Source organism: Mustela nigripes, chromosome X, assembly GCF_022355385.1.
Source record: "Mustela nigripes isolate SB6536 chromosome X, MUSNIG.SB6536, whole genome shotgun sequence".
NCBI lineage: Eukaryota > Metazoa > Chordata > Mammalia > Carnivora > Mustelidae > Mustela > Mustela nigripes.
Genome location: NC_081575.1, coordinates 65329819 through 65355755, shown reverse-complemented (window position 1 = coordinate 65355755; position 25937 = coordinate 65329819). Strand labels below are relative to the sequence as shown.

At 38.0% G+C, this 25937-nt stretch overlaps 1 protein-coding gene across 2 annotated transcripts in view; it reads right to left on the bottom strand.

The window, feature by feature from the left end:
• Window positions 1-10830: 10830 nt before the first annotated feature.
• The window catches only part of NEXMIF (neurite extension and migration factor), a 174163-nt gene continuing 159056 nt past the window's right edge, over window positions 10831-25937 (bottom strand). Inside the window, exons 2-4 of one of the 2 annotated variants that reach the window (XM_059385532.1) lie at window positions 17056-17181; window positions 11999-16367; window positions 10831-11403 (exon numbers count right to left, since the gene is read on the bottom strand). In XM_059385532.1, the coding sequence (XP_059241515.1) occupies window positions 11310-11403; window positions 11999-16367; window positions 17056-17134 (4542 nt within the window). In that variant the 5' untranslated portion in view covers window positions 17135-17181 and the 3' untranslated portion in view covers window positions 10831-11309. The remainder of the gene's footprint in view (window positions 11404-11998; window positions 16368-17055; window positions 17182-25937) is intronic. The other variant, XM_059385533.1, reaches the window with a different exon arrangement.

Below are 25937 nucleotides of genomic sequence, written 5' to 3'. Positions count from 1 at the left end.
TGTTTTCTCTGCATATATTGAAAAGGTTTCATGGTTCTTATCCTTTCTTTTATTAATGTGGTATATCATGTTGATTGTGTTGCCAATATTGAACCACACTTGCAGCCCAGGAATAAATCCCAGTTGATCAAGATGAATGATACTTTTACTGTTGTTGGATTCCATTTGCTAGTATTTTGTTGAGAATCTTGCATTCATGTTCATCAGGGATATTATCCTATAGTACTCTTAGTGGAGTCATTGTCTGGTTTTGGAATCAGGGTAATTTTGGCCTCACAGAATAAATTTGGAAGTTTTACTTCCATTGTTATGTTGTGGAGTAGTTTGAGAAGAATAGGTACTAACTCTTTATATGTTTGATAGAATTCACCTGTGAGTCCATGTGGTCCTGGGCTTTTGTTTGTTGGGAGATGCTTGATTATTGATTCAATTTCTTTGCTATTTATTTGTCTGTTCAAGGTTTTTTTTTTAATTATTTCTTCCTGTTTCAGTGTTGGTAGTTTATATGTTTCTAGGAATTTATCTATTTCTTCTAGGTTGTCTAATTTATTGGCATCTAGTTTTTCATAATATTCTCCCATAGTTGTTTGTATTTCTGTAGTGTTGTTGTTATTTCTCCTACTTCATTTGCGATTTTGTTTATTTGGGTCCTTTCCTTTTTGGTAAATCTGGCTAGCAGTTCATCAATTTTATTTGTTTTTAAGGAACCAGCTCCTGATCTCATTGATTTGTTCTATTGTGTTTTTTTTTTAAATTTTAGCTTATATGTCATTTATTTCTGTTCTTTTTTTTTTTAAGGTTTATTGTTTCCTTTATTCTGCTAACTGTAGGCTTTGTTTGTTGTTCTTTTTCTAGTTCCTTTAGGTATAAGGTTAGGTGTTTTTTTTTATTTGAGATTTTTCTTGGTTCTCAGGGTGGACCTGTATTGTGCTATACTCCCCTCTTATGACTACACTTGCTGCATCCCTAAGGTTTTTGACCATTGTGTTTTCATTTTCATTCATTTCCATGTTTTTAAAAAATTATTCTTTGATTTCCCAGTTGACTCATTCATTATTTAGTAGCATGTTGTTTATCCTCCATGTATTTGTGGCATTTCTAATTTTTTTCTTGTAGTTGACTTCTAGTTTCATTGCATTGTGGTCAGTATAGGTGCATGGTGAGGTTTCGATCTTTTTGTATTTCTTGAGGTCTGTTATATGACCTAGTATGTGAACTATTCCGGAGAATGTTCTATGTGCACTTGAAAAGACTATGTATTCTGAGAGGGGATTTAGGATGGCAGTGTAGCAGGAGGACTCTAGGCTTATCTTATCTCTTAACCACAACCAGATAACTATTGCATCATTCTGTATACCCAAGAAATTGACCTGAATACTGGCAGAACAAACTGCAAAACTAAAAGGAGAGACCACATCGAATAATGTAGGAAGTTTAGAGTTTTGGTGGTTTTGAGGAGAAACAAACTGCGGGTGCTGTGGAGGGGAGGGAACTCCTGTCATGGGGAAAAATGAGAAAGAGTCGAACACACAAGGATATGCACAGGGAGAACACTTTCCCAAAGCCATTGGCTGGGAAAATGAGAAGGGCTGATTTCCTTGAGTTTTATAACCAGCAAGGCTTAAAAACTGGAATTTTGAAGATTGGCAAGCTTGGCTGATTTAGAGCCTTGAGGGCACTGTCCTACTCCTGGAGAGAAGGCTGGTGTACAACCCCAGGGCAGATAGTGTGATCTGATGATCACCTAAGGCACATGAGGAGAGACCGTTCACTCTTCTTGAGGTGCATGTGTAAGAGGTGGTGTTCACAGAGATGCCTCTTCAAGGACAAAAGAGCTGGCAGGCAACATTTTACTCCCCTGCATAGACAATATGGTTTATGCTAGAAATAAATGTCTTGAGTTAGAGACATGGGCATTTGATGGGGCAAGTCTGATAGTCAGCTCTGGTGAAGGTTTTTGAAAATTATTAGTTGTGTGTTCTTAAGAAAGTTTATTTCACCTGTGTCCCGATTTACTTAAATGTAGAATAGGGAAACTACTTCCCTTGCAAGATGGTTGTGAGAAATAATAATTCATGTAAAGTGTCTGGCACAGAGTAAACAATAAATAAATGATAGTATTATCTTGGGTCATTGGAGAAGAGGAGATAGACTAAGAAACTCCACTATGATGTGGGGAAGATGTTTTGGGAAATTGATGCCCTTCAATACAGAATTTCCTAATTTGTGAATCCTCCAAAATTTTATTTAAAAATTTGAGTATGTTCATTTTCCTGGCGTAAAGGCCCATTGATTTCATTAGATTATCAAAGTCCTATGTAACCTGAAAGGTTTAATAACCACAACTATAATTACTTCAAATAGAATACCATGTTAAAACAATGTCATAATCACTCTTCCTCTAAGCCCATCAAATGCTCAGTTCCAAGACAAGTCAAATGTCTTTAGACAAAGGACCTACCATCTTCACCATAAACCCTGGTACTTTCTCAACTTTGGCCAAGAAAGAAAAAAAAGGATATAAGACCACTGGGAAAAGAATGGAACCACTCATCTATTCCAACCTTACCATTACTTTAGTTCAAGAAAATCTTTTTTAGGGCCATGTTCACCAGAATATACTTCTGAATCATGCACAGTGTGAAGAATATACATTGGTTATCTCCATCACATAGGGAAGTCATAGAAATTGGGAGAAAGCATCAGAGCATTAGACGGGTCCAATCCTGAGGGTTTTAGCTGCTCTGCCTATCATTCTTTGTCCTCCCCCACTCCTCTAGCCCTGAAATTCAACACTTCTTTTTACTGTTTAAAGTAAGGGTTTGAAGCTTGGCTTGAGTCTCTTATCATCCATGATGAAGAGAAAAAGACAATATAGTGCAGGGGTGCCTGGGTGGCTCAGATGGTTAAGTATCTGCCTTTGGCTCAGGTTATGATCTCCAGATCCTGGGATCAAGTCCTGTATTGGTCTCAGACTCCTGGATCAGTAGAGAGTCTGCTTCTCCTTCTCCCTCTGCCTCTCTCCCTACTCATGCTCTCTTTCTGTATCAAATGAATAAATAAAAAACTCTTTAGCAGCCTTTTGACAGATTCTATTGAGTACAGCAGGTATACCAGGAAGGAGCACACATTGTCACACCCAGGAAAAGAGAGGTTTTTGCAAATTTATAACTCACCCAAGTTTCAAATTATTTGTTGCAAAGCCACCATACTTTCATTAATTGAAGTTCTATAGAAGACACTAGTGACCTAAGCAGAGTTGCTTAGCTAAGTGTCAACCTAATGAGATTGTATTGAAGAGAATTTTTGGTGTCTTTTTAAAAAAATGTACATTTGAAGGAAAACAAGTTCAGATCTTTAAACATGAAAGAGAAAACTTTGACTTATACTAGTATTCAGTCTGGTTCCAAACTGCCAATGATATTCAAATTTGCATATTCTGCATTTTATCCACGGAGAGTACTCTCATAGAGTGATCTTTGCTTTGGTACATTCAACTCTCTTAAAATTTCCCTAGTTCCAACTGCTCTGTTCCTTGTCTAAAATGATGTTATTTTAAAGGGAAAAGAAAAAATAAAATGATACTAAGGCAAAAAAAAATCTTCAAAAAAAGACAACACTGTGTATTTAATAAAGCACTGTCTCATTGTATTTTGGTATTAAAATGATCTTCTGTGGAATTAGTAATAGTTTTTTCATAGTTTTTTGAAATGACTTCATTAAACAAAATAAAAAGTTGAAAATTCTATAGAGACTCCCCTCTCCATTTCTTTCTCTTTATTGAAACTTTCCAGGATATGAAAACCAATCCTAGAAATCGCTGAATTAGGACAGTGTTGCAATAGTCCAGGTGAAGTACCATGAACTGTTAAATTAATGCAGTGCCAATGGGGGTAGAAAGGCAGGAGAACTGAGAAGCACCAATTAAATGAGCAAATGGAGAGAAAGGAGTTGCTGATGAACCTTAGTCTCTGGCTTGGGTCACTAATTGGATGAATGGCAGCATCATTCACTGAGTTAAATCACACTCAGAGGGTAAAGGGATTATGAAATGATCTTGAATAGGTAAGTCTGAGGAACTTGAAGAATGTCCAAGTGGATATAGCCAGCCTATAACTGGAAATATAGGCTAGGAACTCAGGAGAGATTCTCAAAATCTAGGTGGTAGTTGAAGTGGTGGAAGTGAATGAGATCATTCAGTGAGAATAGAAGGCTACTCTCTCATACAGACTTTTCAGTTTATTTGAGTAGTGATATTTATAAAACAAGGAAGTGACTGTTGGCTTATGTATGCCACAATGACCAGGGCTCCAGGCTCTGATGGGTGGTTCACATGATCTGGGCACTTGGGAGCAAAATCCAGTTTTTCTATATATACCAGATTTTAAAATACTGAGCCCAGTGGGGATAGAGCTTGGGCAAGTACTGATTAAAGGAGACAGGGTCTTTGGGTGGGTGGTAAATGATGCAGGAATTATAGAGATTTATGGAAAATCTGACATTTTGGGGGAACCAAGCAAATTAGCATTTATTACTTTCAATAAACAACTTTTAACACTTTGAGAGGACTACGTCTCTGCAAAATCCATCTAGACCACAATACAAGGACACCATTTTTTTCTCAGGTCTTTGAAGATGGGACATACTAGAAAATGATTCCCCAGTTTGAGGGGCAGAAGAATCCTATGCAAAAAAATCTAGCCCAGTGTTTCTCAAACTTTAACATGCTCACAAATTATCTAGGAATCTTGTTAAAATTCAGATTCTGATTCAGTAGAACTGGTGTAGGGCCTGGCATACAGCATTCCTAACAAGTTTCCAGATAATAGTAATGCTGTTGCTCCTACTCAAAGTGTTACTCAAGGCAGGGTTAGAACTTTCTATGGCAATTTAACATGGATCAATGGACTTGTCTTAAATAGAGTACCAAGTCTTTGCAATTCTTTCCTTTTTCCTCGTTATGTTTGTTTTGAAATGTAATATTGCATGTTGAATCAAATACATTAGGGTTTTTATTTTGTATATCATTTTTTTCCATTTCAATTTTAAAGAAATTTATTCCTATTGTGTTTTATAATAGTATCAGTTTGTGATGGACAGAGAAAAAAATCGGTCCTTCACCACAGATAGTTTGAGAAACACTGCTCTAGACAACAACAAAGAACTTTTTTTTTAAGTTTTTATTTAAATTCCAGTTAGTTAACATACAGTGTAATATTAGTTTCAGATGTACAATATAGTGATTCAACACTTCCATACATCACCCAGTGCTCATCACAAGTTAACTCCTTAATCCCCATCACCTATTTAACCCATCCTCCCACCCACTTAACCTCTGGTAAACATTAGTTTTTCTCTATAGTTAAGAGTCTTTTTCTTAGTTTGCCCCTCTCTCTTTCTCTCTCTCTCTCTTTTCTTCCCCCTTTGCTCATTTGCTTTATTTCTAAAATTCCACATATGAGTGAAATCATATGGTATTTGTCTTTCTCTGACTGACTGACTGACTTCACATAGCATAATACTGTCTAGATCCATCAATTTCTAGACAATGAAGAATTTTTTATTTGGGACCTAGAATTTATTTAAAAATGGTTTGATTTGTTACATATGATTCCAAAGCAGTATTTTTAAACTTTTCTTTTTATTTATTCCATAAACAATAACAAAACTCAGCTAGGTACATTATGACAGTTTCACCATACACTCAGTCACAAATATTTAAAACCTTTGCAACAAGAACAACAAAACCAGAGGTGTTACAAGAATAATTTACAAGAAAATCTATAAAACAGCAAGAAGCTCACAAATATTCATTTTCATTTGCACAAGATCACTACACTCTTTCACAACATGTTTTGTGTTACAAAATTCCCAACAAAAGTGTATTTTTTTCTTTGTATTATGGTTTCTAAAACCAGAAACTTTGAAGTAAATATCCTTTTATTAGCACCCAGTGGTGCAGAAAAAGGAAAACTCTCACATACAGACACTTCACAGCACTTTTCTAAGAAAAATATACACTTACAAAATATGTTACAAATTGGCACACTTAAAAATATACAAGATTTTGTAGGCGTCTTAAGAGTGATCCTTAGGCTTTATACTTCAATTGACTCTACAGATTATTTATAAAGCTTAACTCTGAAAAGAAAAGGCAAACAATTTCCTAACATTTTAAAGTTGCAGTGTCACATGTCAAACAGAAACTTAAGTTACATTTATAAAAAGGGCCTCTAACATGTTTATTTTGAATTTCCTTAAATGTTTAAAGGGCTTGGGAGAGGACAACAATGGAGATAATAGTTTCTTTAGCACCATAAATCAGTATTTTACCAAAGAGGTGCATTCAGTTTTATGGAAATTAAATTAAGGACTAGTACATTCAAAACTGTAGGCAGCAAACTCTAGTCAGTGCTACAGGTATCCCAGTAGAGCATTTTAAGCTTTCTACCCTCCTCACTGGGAGTCAAAACCAAAAGCCCTCTTCTAGTTTTTATTCTAAGCCTTTTCTTTTGTGCTGTAAAACCAGGTATCTCTGACAGAAGCAGAGTGATTTAAACATCTTCTTTCTTCTTTCTGAAGGGGATGTCTAAGACTCAGAAACCACTGAGCCTGATAGATGGAGAGACATCCTTTCCATTTTATGTTGACTATTTCTTTTCTACTTACCCAAATACTGATTTTTAAAGCCTCATTCACACCATACAATTTGTACTAAGCTTCTTTCCTTTACATTGTCCTTCTCCAATGTTTCATCTCTTAGTTATGATTCTAAATGAAGAGTACATCTCAAGTATCATGTAGCTGCAAAGGGAGCTCTGCTTCATGACTGTAGCTACTGTTTAATGCTCTGAGTAAAAAATGTGCCTTGAAGTGTAGCCTGCGTACTGCCATCAAAATAATCCCATGCTGGCTGAGGACCTTCAAGTTGATGGCAGTGTTTCCCAAGTTAAAAAGCACAGCTAAATTTTTCCCCCTTATTCGGGTCCTTGAGAAACCTTTACAAAAATCCCTGGCCTACATTGTGTTGACAAGATTCCTATTTATCCCTAGTTACTAAAATGTTTGGTTTTTGTACTAAGCCTTCTAAACATACTGGTGGGCTTGGTGAATTTTATGATTAGAAAATAAATCTCATATTAATTTTATTTCATAAAAGGACATATTCCTATAATAAGCTATCATTAAAAAATCCTAAACAAAAATAAAACTCCAGAAATTATATAACTTCTTAATAATCCAGGAGAAAACAAACATTTATAGTTCTAGCACTAGTTAGGACTAGCTAGTGCTCCATTCTCCTCTTCAGGGCAGAAATTCAGCTCTCTTCAATTCTTGGAACTGTTCTGAGAGCATCTGTAAATTGAAGATGTGGCAGATCTGCATCAGACTGGTTCAACTTGGTAAGAGCAAGCTTGTTTAAAAGGTCCTTGGATATGGTTTTTCTCCTTTAGGCAAAAAATGCTCATCAGGACCCACTAAAACAGAAATTCACTAGAACTGCAGAACCTCACATAACAGGACATAGGATGCTAACCAGAGCTGTTTACAGCTTTTAAAGCTTCCTTTATGCTTCTCTCTTACATACATGCTCAACCCCTTCCCTGTCCCTCCCTCCCCCCTGCACACATACAGATGCATCTCAGCAAGGAAAAAGTTCAGAGAAGGTGAAAGTTGTCACAAAAGCCCACCTAGCACCAAAGACTTCAGGGAGATGGCTAAAGAAGTGATGGTCAAGGTAGTGCAGGAGGTTTGAAAAGATTTAGGAGAAGGTAAGGCCTTAACACATAATTGCACAGAATAATAAGTCAGAAGAGAAAGCTGAGAGGAAGCAGCATATATGAGGAAGCTGGTATATGAGACGCTGGAGAGGCCATTGGTTTAAGCCAGTTATCACAGCCCAAACATAACCCCCAAAGTCTCAAAGAACCTTGGTCAAGGCTACTATTTCAGCACCCTCTCCACATAGTCTAGCACCTAACCAGGGCAGAAAGGGGATCAGACATATTTTTACAGACTTCCAAGGAAAAGGAGTTTCCAACTTTCCTTAGTAATGTGATATTATTTTCTCTCTCCCTCTCTCTCAATCTCTCTCTCTCTCTTTCTCTCTCTGTGTGTGTGTGCATTGAAAGTAGCCAAGATAATTAAAGGTAATTAAGGGTGAGAAGGTTGCCCTCTGAAATTCTAGAAGTAGCTTGGCTAAGGTTCTTAAACTCTGACACTTTGAGGAGGTGGAGTATAAGATTATAAAAGAAGAAAAATTCCAAGATCAAGGACTGAAATTAAATAAGAAGAATAATGGAGAATACTATCTCCAGGAAAATAAATAATAAATGGGATTCTGTTGAGGAAGCATTAATAGGAAACAGTGTCTCAGAGAGATGTTAGAAGGGAGTGGCAATCAGAAATTTCAGAACAAGGAAAATTCCATATATCTGACTCAAAATGTCAGTGATAGGGCAAAACACTATTTTTGTATCAGTGGTCCTCACTCCACTAAGGCAGATGGTTGAATAAGGGGTCTCCAAAAAGCCAGGCCTACTATGTTGTGACAGGAAGAAAAAAAATATGAGCAGTGACAGGACCAAAAAATCTATAAAAATGGAAACACTCAGAACACAATGTACTGAGAGGATATTAAGTGAAATTAAGAGAATAATCATCTTCTGCATTGTCCTATTATTCATTAATCAAATTTAGTTTCTTGTTATGTTTTAGTAGAAAGCAATTGATTACAAGTCACTGACACATATGTAAAAAACATATAATGTACTGTAGTAGGCCATTAAAACTGGTACTTTAACATGTCAATTCTCTTTGGAGAAAGGGATGAACCATGCCCTAGAACTGGTCCCTAATGGGCTCCATAGGAGCAACTGAAAGTATCCATTCCAAAGGACTTGTGCTAACAAGTTCTGACAAGGAAACTGTTTCTGAAAGTTTCAGGTTGTCCTTCTACCCCACCCCCACCCCATTTTCCAAAGCTGAACTGAGAAAAACTGGGACAACTTCTCCCATAATTTTTTATAAAGCACATTGTATCCATGGAACATTTTCTTTATTTCTTTAATTGCCACCTTTTGATTACATAGAGAGCACTCCATTCCTGTAAGTGACTTTGAGGTCTGGAGTTTTGGGGATCATAATACAGGTAGAGTTGGTGATTCCAAACCTAAAGTAGCTGCAAAACTGAATAAACAAACAAAATAAAAACAAAAATAAAACAAAATCTAGTTCCTAAGAACCAGGCATAGCATTAAGCATAAACAGCTAGCTATCAGAGTGGAGAAATAGAAGAAAATGTTCCAGTCTGATTCTTTTCCATTCTGGATGGCAGCTGTAGAGTAGGAGACATGTTTCATCTCGTGCCTTTCCATTAAGTAATTTTCGAAGACTCACCACACACAAGCATCAAAGCCTAGGAATAGGCCTGAAGCAACCTCACAAAATGCTCCTCACCCACTCATTCCCACAGACACACACAATCACATCACCAAGAACACAGGCTTGTTCATTTTACTACCTAGTAATAAGTAGTAGAGCAGGCTGGTGAAAGGAATCATGGACTGGGAAGTGTATGAACTTATATATGTGACAGACTTCCTTCCATTTCTCTCTGACTACTTTCAAATGTTGCTTTTCTGTTTGTGAATATATTTAGGTGGCAATGACTAGGTAGGTTTATATTTTGCTTAAATTTTTCCTTTTGAAACATCTTCCTTTTTTTTTTAAATCTCCCTTTCCCCCACCCACTTATTCTCCACCCTCCCACCCACAGCCTATATATTCACAAGTTAATAGGTTAGTAACAGTATTAGTAAGAATAGTAAGAGTAACAACGACAACAACCAACAACATTAATAATATTAATCCCCTATATCTGTATAGCACTTTATGATCTACAAAGCGCTTTTACATCCATTATCTCATCTGTGCCATAATGCATCAGTCATCAGACACACAGGCCTTCAACTGTGCAAGGAAAATAGATCAAATGTTAGAAGTCAAGTGGTGAATAAAGGGGAAGAAAAAGCAACACTAGCAGTGTTGAAGCTGTGAACTTTAAAGACAAAAGGGGGAAGGGCAGAATAAAAATGTGATTTCAAAAATGTATATAAAATTGCAATTTAAGTTTAGTGTTTGGCATCAAATACTAGTCATCCTCAGACTAAGTATGTATGGCCCTGATTAGTTGTTACCACAAATTGTTCAGCTTAGCTAATATGTGTACATAACTCATAGGAGTTGAACTGAGATGCCTTAACATTTTCTTTAAGTGACATTGGCATTGCAAGATTAAACATTGAAAGAACAATAAAGCCATGATATGAATGCACTTTTGACAAAACATTTATGAAACTACTTAAATAAAAGCAATCTATGTACTTCATTTGTCATTAGTGTTGATTTTATAGCTATTTTATAATTTATCCCAGACTATTATAAAATATATAAAACTGAGATATAAAGTATCAGCAATATAACTTTGCACTTTAAATAATTTTCAGCTACAGATTTTGCTTTTAGAAAACAAACTTTAAAGCAGCTGTTTTGCTTCCTTGTAAAAGGTTCTGTAAATGCATATAGTAGGTCCCTGATGGACTTAGCTGTTGTGACTTCCAGACTTTCTCAACAATTGAACTGTTAGACAATGGAACAAACAAAACTTTATTGTGCCTTATTTAATTGTTTATGTTTCCACACAGGACAGCAGAGTTTAAAATTTCAAAATAATGTGTGTGTGTGTGTGTGTGTGTGTGTGTGTGTGTATGTGTGTGTGTGTGTATATATATATATATATATATATATATATATATATATATCCGTTAAGGAGCTTTAAACTGTGGGGTGAATCTGTGAGATGAGGTAAGGAAATTTGGCACATTTCAAACAGTATCATTTAAGTTTTGGTAAATTGTGTAACACAACATAATTTTCCACTGTGATCTATAGGTGCTATCCACATAAGTGGGGGTGGTTAATAGCAAGAATCACTGGAATGTTTCTAATAAATCAACAGGGACAAGATCCCCAAATACTCACAACCAAATGTTGCTATAGAAGTAAAAATATATACAATACAGTCACTTGTTTGTAGTTTGGCACAATGTTTTCCTTTTCTTCCTTGGGTAAATAGTGCATAAACTACTTGTGCAACTGTATGACTTTTGAAGTCTTTTACATAGAACATTAGATTAAAAGTTTGCTTCCAAAGACTTATTCCCACACTTCAAAATTCTTTTCTTTAAGCACTTACATGTCAACATACATACCACAAGGCATATTTTGAAAGAAATAAAACACAAACATCAAATGTCTTTCTGGAAAATGTGAGTTTCTTCTTCAAACACAGGTAAAACCCAAAATGCTGTTTCTGCTTTTAGGAGATTGTAGTCGGAATCCCTGCAGAAAAACCAAACAATTTATGCCACCTTAGTTAGCTTTAGTGTATGTCCCCAAAAGGGATCATACAACCTAAATTTGTTTACATCATACTAAATGCTGTATGATGCAGAAAGAGATATAGATATGGGGGCACTAGAAAGCACTCCTAATAGCCACACGATGAGGTTTTGTTTTCCACATTATGCTCTTTTTGCTTAAATGATCTTGCCCTTTTGTCTATATAACTTTTTGATTCTGTTGTTCAAAATGTTTTTTTCCTGCAAAGCCCTTCCCTTCCCAAAATCATTCAAGAGCATATTTTAGTTCTATTTTCTCAATTAGTAAAAACTAATGCTGAATCGCAGAAAAAGTAGACTTGTTAGAGTTTATCCCTAGCTAAGCCACAACAAAATTGCCCAATTTTGGGGGTGGCTTAAAGGTATAGGGATTTTCATGCACTTTTTTTTCTTTTTAATTTGAAAAAGAAGGGAATGGGACAGTTTCTTTCATGCAAACTTTTGCTTTCAAGAAGGAAAAAATGAGGGACTGTGGGCTTAGCAGGTAGTAGGAAAGCTAAGGGTACACCATCTCAGCCACTCTGGTGCAGTATTACCTCAGTTTTTCAAAAGAAGCTGTCCCAGCCTCATCCTTGTGGACCTGTTCTCGCTCCATGCACTTTCCCTTACACTTCTCATCTCTCAGGGCCTTGGAGCTGGATTTGTGACGATATAATTTTTTGTGTGTTGGTCCATTATTGCCTAAAGTGCTCGGGTTATTATACTTTTTATCAAAGAAGGCAGAGCGAGAGTCCTCATAACCATGCATGTTTGCACGACCAGGATCACCTATCGCTGCTTTCCCATTGCTTTTACTCACACCCTTGATGGACCTGTGATTCTTAATGGCTCCTGGCGACCCACTGTTGACCTTTTTCTTAGATTCCTGTGGTGTCCCAGCCAATATTTTGAGGGTTTTTAATTTTAGGCTATTAGACTCTGGGGAGTAAAATATGTTGGGGTCTCCATGGTGCTCCATGGGTTCCCAAAGGGGCTCTATGGAGGCCATCATGAATCTCTGTACATCTGCCATACCAGAGGCAATGTTGGACAAGATATAGGAAGGCTCCTGAAATTCCCGTTGATCATCATCAAGGAGGTTATTGGTGTTGGTTCCCATGTTCAGGTCACTCCAGACAGGGCTACTCTCTTTCCCCAAAGTCCAATCTCCAGAAAGTCCCTTTTGACTTGGCATCTTCATGGAGGCCACAGGGCTACCATGTTGGATACATTCAGCCAACGTCTTCCCTGTGGAAGATATGTTGTTGATTTGGCCTCCCCCACGGCCAATGCCAATTTGCATTTTCTCTCCATTGATTGCAGCCACATATTTCCCTTTCTTTGTTGACTTAGGGGTCTGGCGGGAGGTTTTGCCAGGTGGCTTTTCAATCCCTTTGTTGTTGGCTTTGAGAGATTTTTTCCTGGTGTTTTTCTGAGAAGAACTCTGGTTCATAGCCCCACTCTTGTTGGGTGAACTTTTCTTTCTTGCTTTTGACACTTTGTTGTTAGTACTCATTTGACCAGATGGATCATTAAGTGTTGATAGGCAAGGAGTTTTTTGGAGCAAGCTGACAGAATCCTCATCATTGAACATATGGAACTGAAACTGATGGTTATTTAAAGTAAATCCATCATCCACTTGGACCTGCCGTGAAAGGGTACTGCAGTCCCACTTGATTTTCTCCATATTGCTCAATGGTCCTGGGACACCCTCTTGGAACCCCTTCAGTGTTCCTAGTGTCTTGATACTCTCACATCTGGTAATTTGAGGTGAAAGACTGGGGGTATCAGGTGGAGACATCTCTGAGAGAGATGAGTGGCGGAATTTGTCAGGAGTGAAGTTGGAGATATCCAGGAGGTCAGTGGACTCCTTTAATGGTGTTATCTCATCAGTGCTCTGCTGGATCACCAGCTTGGGGCTGCAGTGGGCCAGGAAGTCATCAGTAATATCATCATCACCATCTTTTTCACAGGATTTCAAGCTTAAGGAGCAATAATTGCTTGAGTTGACAGAGAGTGGGGCCATTGAATCAAAGCTAAAGAGCCGGTCATCATCCATATTGGCTGGGCCCTGCTGGAAAGGAAAGCATATCTCTCCATTACTAAAGTGACATAATTGATAAGAGTCATCAGATGGGAGTTGGGTGTCTTGCACAGAGGCATACAGGACCTTGTTGCAATTACTGCCACCACTATTGAGGCAGGTTCGATTGTATGTTGTAGCTGTGAGGTTATTTTCCATGGAGACTACTTGGGAGACTCCAAATTCATTAGATTGGGTTGGAGCTATCTCCCTTGAGACTTCAGCCACGAATTCCTGGGGGCCAGAAGCAGGCTTGTTGGGCCACATATTTCCATAGTTGCTTGATTCTATTTTGAAGTTTTGGGATGATTGCTGCAGCTCAGACTCAGAGGGTGAGGAAAGCACACAGTCCTGGGCAGGCTGGAGAGGCACAAAAGATTTTTCTGTTTGAGTGAGGCTGCCTTCATGTCGCTCTGGAGAATGGTGAGCAAAGTATGACATACCAGTATTATTTGACAAATCAGAAGCATCTAACAATGTCTGCAGATACCCTCCAGGGATAACAGGTATATTGGTGGCAACATTAGCAGATGATAAAGGCATTTCAGAAGAGCAGGTGGTTGGTAAGAAAGGAGAATTCTTAACCTTTGCCTCATGAAATTCAGATAGATGAGAACTGTTTGAGGTCCCAGGAATATCTTCATTCTTTAAATCAGCTGTAGAGGGTTGATCTTCCAAAAGAGGGCTGATTTGAACAATTGGCTTGTTTTCTTGTCCAACTTTGATTTTCTTGGATTTTAACCTGGCTTCACTTTTAAATTTGATTTTGTTGAGCACTTTCCTCTCTGGTCCCTTAAATCCTGCATCTTGGGCTTTGACTTTCACTGAGTCAGGGCCTGTCACATCATTTAAATGTGATCCACTTGCGCAGCTGGGGGCAGCTAAAGGTGCTGACTTCACTGTACCTTTCAGGCCTCCATCTTCTTTACGAGTACTACCTTGCCTCTGATCACTACAGAATGAAATCTGCTTACCACTTGCTGGAGTTTCCACAGATGGGATTCTTTGAATCCTGTGCCTATTGCCAAGCTTAGATTTTCGTTTGCGAGCAGGTGGCAGGAATGACACCTCAAAGCTACCTGTTTCAAAGTTTTGCTTTTGGCATAAGGGTATCTTGTTGGAGTCGGTGTTGCTGTTTCTTTGTTTTTTCTTCTTCTGCCAGAAGCCCTTCAAGGGGGCCAGCTTGGCATATTTATTGAGCTGATTCTCACTTAAATTAACTGTTGTCTCACTGGAATCTACCCTACCCAACTTCACCAGCATATTTTTCTCACCTTTAAAGCGATTGATGATGATATATTTGATAATAACAGGAGGCTCCTTACGGGTTACTTTTCTTCTCTTTTTGGGACACCATTCATCATCATCTTCCTCTTTGGAACCACCTGGCAGCCATTCCTTCCTCTCATTTACTTTTTCACCTTCTAGTGAGTCAACATCATATAGATAATCTTCACTGTACCTGACTTTTCTCTTGGCTCGCAGCCCATAGTTCTGCTGGGAGGAGGTGCTGCCAGAATTAGTGTCCCGAGCCATATAGCGGCTACAGTCCTTGATCTCCCCCATGGCATCATAAGAGACCTCAATGAAGGAACTGTCATCACTGAAATTCCCTGATGCCTCCAAGGAATTGGCAAGATGGCTGTGCTTTGGATTCTTAAATTGCCCTACTTCAGTCCCACTGCATGGTTTATTTAAGGCGGATTTTTCTCCATTATCCTTTTCATCCTTTTTCCCTATACCCTTGTCTTCCTGTCCCTCTTCTTTGCCTTTCTTCTTGTCCAAGTTTTTATCCTCCTCCCCCCAGATGATATTCACATCAGGGACCTTGAACTGGGAAAGATCACTGTTCTGCTTCAGGACCCCACTCTTAGACTCTCGCTTGGGACAGGTAGTAAAAACACTGGGGAAAAAGTTGAATTGGGCATCCTCCTGCATTAGAAGGGTGGTCTTGTCTCTAACATTGTCTTGGAAGGACTCATATCGAATTTTCAAGGAACAGACATCACTGCCCAGAGTTGACTCATCATCATCGAACATGTAGTTATCCACATCTTCTTCAGAGAATAAGTTGACAGACAGCTCATTTTTGGAACAGAGGTCAAGTAGTTCAATCTTACTCTCACTAATGAAAGTCTCAAAGTAACCCCAATCTTGATTGGAATTTGCCAGCAAAGCCTCTTCCGTATTACACTTGTCTAACAGTAATGCCTCATAATAACTTTTCTGAGCTGGATCCTCCAAGTCGATGTCAGACTTCTCAGCTTCCCGTTTTTCTCCTGACCTTGATTTGTGCAGAGGAAAGCCTAGGAGCTGGTCTGAGAGCAGCTGCTCTCCATATTTCATGTTTTCTCCAGCATTAATACACTGAATCCCTATATCAGAAACTGCACAGGTTTCATAATCCTTATTTAGATCACCAACTTTCAGACTGATCCCAGGCTCAGGATCTACTGCATCCTTGGATTCCATGAAGCAGCCCAAACAAGTCCGGCTTGGCTGCATGAGGCAGTCCCCATTCAGAGCCGACATGCCTGCAGGCTCCATTATGGCAAATGGAGCTTTCTCACACTCATTGGGCAGTGACCATGTATGCAGGCTTTTTGCAACACCAGATGTAAGGGAAATGGCATTCACAGAAGCACTATTAGCAGCATGCTCAGGTGCTTCAATTAGCCCCAAAGGAGATGGAGGGTTCTGCATACAAGGTTTCTTAGAAGGTGGAGGCAGGAGACCCCTGGGATACATCAGGGTCTCTTTTTGAACCACTGGTATAGGCTGGATTGGTGCAGTTGCTTCTAAAGCTGCCAATGATTTTATTGTCACATCCTGGTTCTCTGAATCTGGAGAAAAGGTAAAGAAATGACAGTTTTAGACCACACTCATGAACTCTCTTTCCTTTGATCAGTTTCCCTTGATCAGCTTATATAAGCTTCATCTTATATAAGCTAAGGCTCAACTTCTTTGGCTTTATAACTAAAAACTACAAAGTTAAAGAATAACCCTGATTTTATATTGAACATTCAACCAAGTGAAAAATAGTATTTCTTTAGAGTAAGCTTTTTCTTTAGACACAGAGTTCTCCTCGGAATAAGGAGATAATTGGACTGCTTGATTAATTGGAAAGTCAAGGTTTTCAGGGTGGGAAAATGATCAGGTGGGATAGTTGTGGTTTTAAGCTATAAAGCTTAGTCCAATCATTCAGACTTCTATTCTGGAAGCTCCTCTGTATCTAGATGTTCCAAGCCACACATCAGAGCATATTTCTAATTCACTATGAATTCTGAGGAACTCAAGTATTCATCTGACAGAGATGATTTGCAAGAGCAAAGTGTCTGGATTGGATAGCCCTTACAGACCCTTCTATCCCAGTTAGAAATTTGGTGGAATAAAATTTAGGATTAATATCAATGTCAGAGGCACCCTAGACTTAACCTGCTCCAAGTGTCCGTTTTGTGGATACTAAAAATCTACAGTAATAACAAAGGACTACTAGGAGAAATAGTATATACTATAATTAAATTCTCTTACCATTTTCTTTGACCCCATTAATCAGAGTGTTTTCTCCATTGGCTGAGGCAACAACAGCCTTATCTTGTTGGTTATCCATGAATGTAACCTCTTATTGTTTCATTCCAAGTCCAAATGCTGTTCAACCTGCACATTTTAAATATATAATGTTAGTCATTAATGTATTTTTTCTCTGTTTTAAAGTTATTTCAGTTAAAGAGGTCTTAAAAGGCTCACTGGAATTTACATTTCCAGACTTTGTTTCTATTGTTTTTTTTTGTTTGTTTCATAGTTTATACCCACTATATAAATCAGTTTTTAAAATTTTATTTAAATTCAAATTAGTTAACATATAGTGTAGTATTGGTTTCAGGAGTAGAATTTAGGGTTTCATCACATACGTATAACACCCAACAAGTGCCATCTTTAACACCCATTGCCCACTTAGCCCATCTTCCACCCACCTCCCTCCATCCACCCTGTTTCTTCTCTTAACTGTACAATATGTTATGGTTTTCCTCCCTCTCTGTTTCTATCTTATTTCAATTTTAAACTTACAATTCATTCATACATCCTAAATACTTCTATCCTCTCTAGGCTACCATACTACTCATAATGGAAATCTGAAAAAGCAGGCAAACTTACACCTTCTTCCAGATAAGAATGTATTTAACCTAATCATGGCCATCCAGTTAGAAAGGATGCAAAATGAAGTCCAGAGTGACCTGAGATAACAAATGTATGCATGTAGTGATTGGGTTTATTTCTGTTTGCCTCATTTCCACTTCAGATGATCTAAAACTCTTCAAAAACAAGGCAATTCATACATACACACACATATACATCACACTCAGCTTTTCTCTCTCTGTCTTAAAATTTGACTGCTAAGGATGGAAAGAGGTAGAGACTTTCTTTCTCGGTTTCTCAACTTAAATATTCCTCTGAGCCCAGCAGGATTTTAAAATTTTGCTACAAAGAAAATCTGAAATTTCTGAAAAGGTCCCTACATCACCTGGTATTTTTAGGGCATATAATACCTATCTATAGCCCCTTTTCTCCTGCCCACCTACTGGGTGGTAAGTATATGAAAAAGAATAGAAAACAAGGCCACCTGAAATGGAGTTGTCTACCACATGCCATCACAACGTGTGGTAGACATATAAATCTTTATTTATTATAGCCCCCCTTTTTCCTAGACCTTCTTCTCAGCAAAATATCCATCCCTGTATTAAAAACACAGACTTCAGGGTGCCTGCGTGTCTCACTTGGTTAAGTGTTCAACTCTTGATTTTGGCTCAGGTCATGATTTCAGGGTCCTGGGATCAAGCCACACGTTGGCCACTGTACTTAGCAGGAAATTTGTTTGAGGATTCTCTCTTTCCCTCTCACTCTGCTCTCTCTCCCTCAAATAAATGAATAAATCTTAAAAAAAAAAAAAAAAGGAGAGACTGCTGATGGCCAAGCAGCTATTACAAAAATCTCAATCATATACTCACTTATCCTATTACATGAATAAACCATGAATAGTAGGTACAAATTTGATGAAACAAGAAGCAGTAAGAAGAATTTTACATGATTCATATCTCTATGATATTTTACCTATTTCTCTACCTGTAAAATAAGAAGTCTTTATTAAGCAACCACAGTTTTAAAAATGTCAGATAGTCCTGAGTTTTCTGGAATATTTATATGTTGGAATTGCCAAACTTTCTTCTCATTTTGTACAAGACCTGACTTGAGAGTAGCCAATAAACCACAGGGAAAGGAGTAAGATATGCTTACTTGTATTTACACAAAAAGAAGGGCTGGAGATTTCAAAAAAGTGGAGAGGAGTGGCTAGCAAATCCAAAGTCCCCATCCCTTGGCAAGAAGGTCTCATTTGTGGTGGAACTGAATAAACAGATCAGTTGATTGAGCCTGTGCTTCAGATAGAATCATATGGGTCAGATGGAATCATACTAGTATCATGGATTCCTCTGTGAAACTTTCTTTTTAAGAAACTCAGTTGTAGGGGCTCCTGGGTGGTTCAGTCGTGTCTGCCTTCAGCTTGTGTTATCCCAGGGTCTTGGGATTGAGCCCTGAATCTGACTCCTTGCTCAGTAGGGAAGCCTCCATCTCCCTCTGCCTCTGCCTGCTGCTCCCCCTGCTTGTGCTCTCTCTATATATATATCAAATAAATAAAATATTAAAAAAATAAAAACAAAACTCTATTGGAGGATGCCTGGGTGGCTCAGTCGGTTAAGTGTCTAACTCTTGATTTCAGGTCAGGTCATGATCTCAGGGTCATGAGATGAAGCCCGGCATCCAGTTCCATGTTCTCTCCCTCTCCCTCAGTGCCACCCTGCTCATGCATGCTCTCTCTAAAACAAAACAAAACAAAATAAAACAAAAACAAACTCAATTGAACTTCAGGTATCATTTTACTCTTCTTTAACACCTCCTGTTCACTAACTCCATTTTGGCAGGACTTGATAAAGGTCAAATTATTTGTGGATTTCAACCATTTAGTGCTTTATTGTCCCTTATGCCTAAGGCTAATTACAAGGAAGACTATTTTTATCACCAGGAAGACCAAGGCACAGAAAAAAAATATAAAATAAAATCACAAAATAACATAATAGGGATCTATGACAGAAACTCAAGTATCCTGACCAATAGACCAAGTGTTTTTTTCTTAAAACACAAAATGCCTTCTCTATAAATCTTACCCCTTCCAACCCCTGGCCAAAACAAAGATGTAGAAATATAAGTTTTCACATGTTATTGATTTATACTTTCACCCTCTTTCAGGTAATAAAATAAAGACAGCTGCTTCAGTCAAGTTAATTTATTAATTAATTATTAGTAAAATTAATATATCATAAAATATATGCAGGAGCAATATATTTAAGTGTCAATAATTATCCAATTTTGTCACACAGGACAAGAACACTATGTCAGGGGACATGTTAGTGCCATTGTAAGTTTTCTCTGGGGTATTATATTTCTAAGAACATAATTTTCCTCTAATAGAAAACTGATCAAGTACCCAGGATTTATGGTTCTAAGTTAAAGGGAATCATAAAGGGTTGAGATTAGAAGAAATACACTTTGGCATGCAATAAAGAAGACGCGGATAGGAGTATGGGAGCTTCATGAGTTGGAAAGGAGAGAGTAAGAGAATGAATGAATACCCACCAGGTGCTAGGTTACAGATGTTATCTCATTTTATACTTATAATTATCTTGTAGGATTAGCTCTAGTAGGTTCACATTTTCTTCGAAAGAGAAAACTATTATAGATACTAAACTTAATGATTATCAATTATTTGGACCTGTGTTCTGCAGAGTTAAAAGGCTAAACCATGGTCCTTTTCCATATCTTTTCAAAGCTCAGCTGTGAGACAACTTAAATCAAATATTTTCCCATATTTTTATTTATTTATAACCTGGCTGCTTATAAAAATGATTTGGGAGAGGGATTATAATTTTGTATAGTAGTATACAAACAGCTCTTGGTTTGCTTTAGCTTTTCCCCATTGTTCAACATTTTGGAACAACAAATTTTGTGGGGCTTTAAAAATCTATTTTGAGCTAAAATAGATTAGCACTTTTGGAATTATGTACAAAAATTTGCTTTGCTGATCATGGTAAATCATGCAGAGTAATGGCAATGGAATAACATTAGCATGGAGACTGGTATTTCGAAGCAAGGAAATGTTCAATTAAACTGGAAAAGCAACCCTGCCTAACTTTCCTTCCCCTCAGTTGGGCCTGAATGTGGTCTCATGTATCCTGCCCCAGTCAGCTGCTATGTTCCTTTCTAAAGTTCTTTAAGCCTCAGGTCTCAGAGTCCAAATGACCTGCCCTGGCATTTGTGCTGTCCCTGACTTTTGGAAAAAAAAAAAAAAAAGCAAGGCAAGAAAGTAAATCATGTTTCTGCCTATGGACCTGGGATAAGATAATCTTTGGGGTTTGAGTAGTGCTGATCTTCAGGATATCAGTTTAAATCAATTCAACAAATTGACTAGGTACCTTTTGTGGTAATGGTAGTGTGTCAGGCACTGCAGTGGAAAAGACAGGTGGATGAAACTACATCCTTGTTCTCAAGGCTCTCAGCATCTATTGGGGGAAGAAAGCCATAAACAAATTCCAATAAATGTATAATACACTGAAAGAGAAGCAAAATTTTTTATAGGAGTTCTAAATGGAGAGAACTCTTCCACTTCTAGAGAGGAGGGTAATCAGGGAAAGCTTTACCAGTAGCAACAGCATTTGAGATGGACCTTCATGGATGGTCTTTCAGGAGGTGAGGATGGGAAAGTATAGAAGAAAGACTTCCCAGACTGAAGGAACTTCATGAAATGCCATGAGTCTCTACCCACTCTACTTTATCCTCTAAACAACTGCTGCAGAATTAATAGGTCTGACAACTTGCTTTAAATATTTCTGTTTTGACTTGAATATAACACCCCTTTCAATCAATCCTCAAGCTCTCAAGTTATGTTTTCCTTTCATTTTCTTTACCTCTCCTTATATTTCCAAATATTCTAGCCATCTCTGCCCCCCTTAATATGATAGATTATTTTTTGCTTCCAAGTATCTTGCACTTGATATTCTCTCTACCTGGAATGTTTCCCCTACCCACATCCCTTCACCTATGCCTTCTATTCTTTCTCCTTCTAGCCTTCCTTTCACCTCCCTTTTCTATTCCCTACTCAATTTTTTTCTTGATACCTTCCTTGATTCTCCCCACCCAAAAAAAATTAGTATCTTCTCTGCATTCCCAAACAACATTGATCTTTGTCTTGATCACCTTATATAAACATGACCTCTTTATATCTGATTCCCTCAATAGACTTAGCTCCCTTCACCTCCACAGCTCATACACAGTGCTTAGCACATTGTATGTACTCTGTAAAGGTTGATTAGACACTTATGTTGAATCATAGAAAAAAATGGGAGGAAATTCAGTGAATAATAAGCATTTGGCTAAAATATTAGGTATACACAAGAAGATATAACTGAAAAGAGCTATACTGTGGAGGCCACCTCAATCTTAATTCAGGAAGACACTGAATGTTTTGAGTAGGACATTAGGACCAGTGAGAGTAGGAGAATCAGAGAGGTAGGGAAATAGGTTAGGAGACAATATTAAGGTGTAAGAAGTCAAGAAAATTAGAATTAAGGAGGAGAAAATAAGAATGGGAAGATGTTATATTTAAGTTATATTGTAGAGTTGTGTTTGGAAAATAAATGTGGGAGGTGAGGGGGCAGGAGTCAGCATATACAGAGAAAGGAGAGATCAAGGAGTTAACATATAGTTGTGAAAGGCGCATTAGAGATTGTTGGATTTCAGGCCAGAGTAGCCTCAGAAATACAGATGCCAGTATCTTCATGAGAATAAAATAATGTAAGCAGTAAGTCCGATCATCAGATCCAACATGGGTAATGAAGCTGTCAAGGGTTTTAGCTGTCATACTGAAAAGGAGGAAACTGACCAGCAAGTTGTTATAGATGGGGAATCTACAAGTTTAGTTAGGGACTTAAATGGAACAAGGAGATGATATTGCTGTAGCAAACAGGTCCAGAGAAGGTTTGCAGGCTATCCTTGCCAAACTCTGTCTAGTCTGACTTCCCAATTTAACTTCAGTGAGTATGATGGATGACAGAATCAGCAATAGTTCAGAGAACACATTTATATCCATAATGCTGCTTAACTAATTCCATTTTCTAAACTTGCCAGGATTTCAAGATACTATGTTAGAAATATGGAGGTATGATGCTTTTAAGTACAGAAAACATGCTTAAATGAGGAGCCATGTAAGTTTAAAAATATTAAGGGTGAGAGATGGACGAAAAAGAGATAATCACAGTTAAACTAAAGAATACTATATATCTCAAAAGTATAGTATAAATCTATTTCATCTTTCATTATAAAGATTCCAAACTCAAAAGATATACACAAAACAACTCTTACAGAGGGTTGTATGTTGTACAACCACTTATTAGTTGGGTGTCCTCAGGCAAACTCCTTCCCCTCGCTGGTACTAAATATTATTAGCTATACATTAAGGGAATTGAATTAGATTATATCTAAGAGCTCATCTAGCTTTTTAAAAATTAAAATTTATTTATTTATTTGAGATTAAAATTACATGTGCAAGAAAAAAATTCTCACATAAGAAGAGTTCTGACTTAAGTTTTGTATGATTCTGAGATGAGCCTATGATGTATATCTGAGGGAACTCTTTACTGTCTTCCATCTCATATCCCTTCCTGTGTTCCTCTGATTTTTGTACATTCCTACCCCTAGTCCTATCAGAGGTAGCAAATAGGGTGCTGCTGGTGGTGACAGGGCTCTGTATATTCCACATGCCTTCATTTTTGGCAGCCACCAATCTGGGGGGAGGGCTTCTTTGCTGGCAGACTCCTGCACAGTAGCTATAGTGACTGCATTTTTGTCCTAGAACAGAGGCTCCACATTTGGGGGTCTCTTCTCCAACTTTTCTTTTCTCCCTTCACCTATTGTTCTTATCTGAACCATCCTTTGGGACATCACTATAAAGAGATTTCCAAAAAGAACAAGTGCATAAGACCATAAATCATTGAGAAAGTATGTAAAATGCATTGTCTATGTTAAAGCTCTATGCCAATGCCATAAAACCCAATATTCAATAAGACTTGAAGTAGAGTTAGAAAGAAATAAACAGAGGTACTCATGCACTCAAGTCAGGAATAGCCAACCTCCTTACTAGTTTTAATTCCTAAACTTTTAGACCATAGGTAGCTCCATTTCACGGGCACATCTGAGCACCTTTGCCTTTGCAAGTTAATTTTATTTTTAGGCCTTTTCCTGCTTACTTTCTCTCTCAAGTCCAAAGAATAAGTGGTAGATAAGACCAATCACTGTTTTTCAGATAAAGAATGGGTATTTCCAAAAAGACTCTTTCTTCTTTCTCCCAGGCCCAAATGGGCAGTATAATGGCATAGTAAGTGCAGAGACACGAACCTGATATACCCACTGGTGTGTACAAGGTGGTGAGTTCTAGACACCTGAGTGGCTCAGTTGGTTAAATAACTGCTTTCAGCTCAGGTCATGATCCTGGAGTCCCAGGATCGAGCCCCATATCAGGCTCCCTGCTCACTGGGGAGTCTGCTTCTCCTTCTGACTCTACCCCCTCCTGCTCTCTCTCTCTCTCTCATTCTGTCTCTCAAATAAATAAATGAAATGAAAAAAAAAGATAGTGAGTCCTTAGAAGGAGTATATAACACTGTAGCCTGGCACTTGGTTAGAATGGGTTTATACAAGGATTGTGTCCTAGTCACCAAGTGCCTTCACTGACAGGCAACATTGAGTTACATTTGATGCTTGAGTGCAATAACTGTAGGCTGAGTAGTCCTTTGAGTTTCATCATACAGTTTCTAACCTCTTTTCTAACTACTCATCTATCCTGTTAACTGAATTTTATTATTTTAAAAATTTTTTAATTTATTTACTTATTTATATTATGTTAGTCACCATGTAGTACATCATTAGTTTTTGATGTAGTGTTCCATGATTCATTGTTTGCATATAACACCCAGTCCTCACTGCAATATGTGCCCTCCTTAATACCTATCAGTGGGTTAACCCATACCCCCCACCCCCACCCCTCTGAAACCCTCTGATTGTTTCCCAGACTCCAGAGTCTCTCATGGTTTGTCCTCCTCTCTGATTTCCCCTCTTCATTTTTCCTTTCCTTCTAATGTCTTCCATGCTATTATTTATGTTCCACATATAACTGAAACCATATGATAATTGTCTTTCTCTGCTTGACTTAGTTCACTTAGTGTAATCCCCTCTAGTTCCACACATGTCAATGCAAATGGTGGGTATTCATCCTTTCTGATGGCTAAGTAATATTCCATTGTATTTATGGATCACATTTTCTTTATCCACTTGTCTGTTGAAGGACAGCTCGGCTCCTTCCACAGTTTGGCTATTATGGACATTGCTGCTATGAACATTGGGGTGCATGTGTTTCTTCTTTTCACTACATCTGTATCTTTGGGGTAAATACCTAGTAATGTAATTGCTGGGTCATAGGGTAGCTCTATTTTTAACTTTTTGAGGAACCTCCATACTTCTTTCCAAAGTGGCTGTACTAACTTGCATTCCCACCAGCAGTGTAAACAAAGGTGGAGGTATCACATTGCCTGATTTCATGCTATTTAACAAAGCTGTGATCACCAAGACAGCAGTGGTATTGACAGAAAAATGGACACATAGATCAATGGAACAGAATAGAGAGCCCAGATATGGACCCTCAACTCTACAACAAATATTCAACAAAGCAGGAAAAAATAGTCAATGGAAAAGTCTCTTCAATAAATTGAGCTGGGGGCGCCTGGGTGGCTCAGTGGGTTAAGCCGCTGCCTTCGGCTCAGGTCATGATCTCGCGTCCTGGGATTGAGTCCCACATGGGGCTCTCTGCTCAGCAGGGAGCCTGCTTCCTCCTCTCTCTCTCTCTCTCTGCCTGCCTCTCCAACTACTTGTGATTTCTCTCTGTCAAATAAATAAATAAAATCTTTAAAAAAAATAAATTGAGCTGGGAAAATTGGACAGTTATACACAGAAGAATGAAACTCGACCATTCTCTTACACCATACACGAAGATAAACTCTAAAAGGATGAAAGACCTCAATGTGAGACAGGAATCTATCAAAATCCTAGAGGAGAACATAGGCAGTAACTTCTTCGACATTGACCACAGCAACTTCTTTCAAGATGTGTCTCCAAAGGCAAGGGAAACAAAAGCAAAAATGTACTTTTGGGACTTCATCAAGATAAAAAGCTTCTTTATCTTGGGGTGAGGGTATTAGAAGTGAGGGGGGTGGGGAATGGGTGGGCCTGGTAACGGGTATTAAGGAGGGCACAGATCA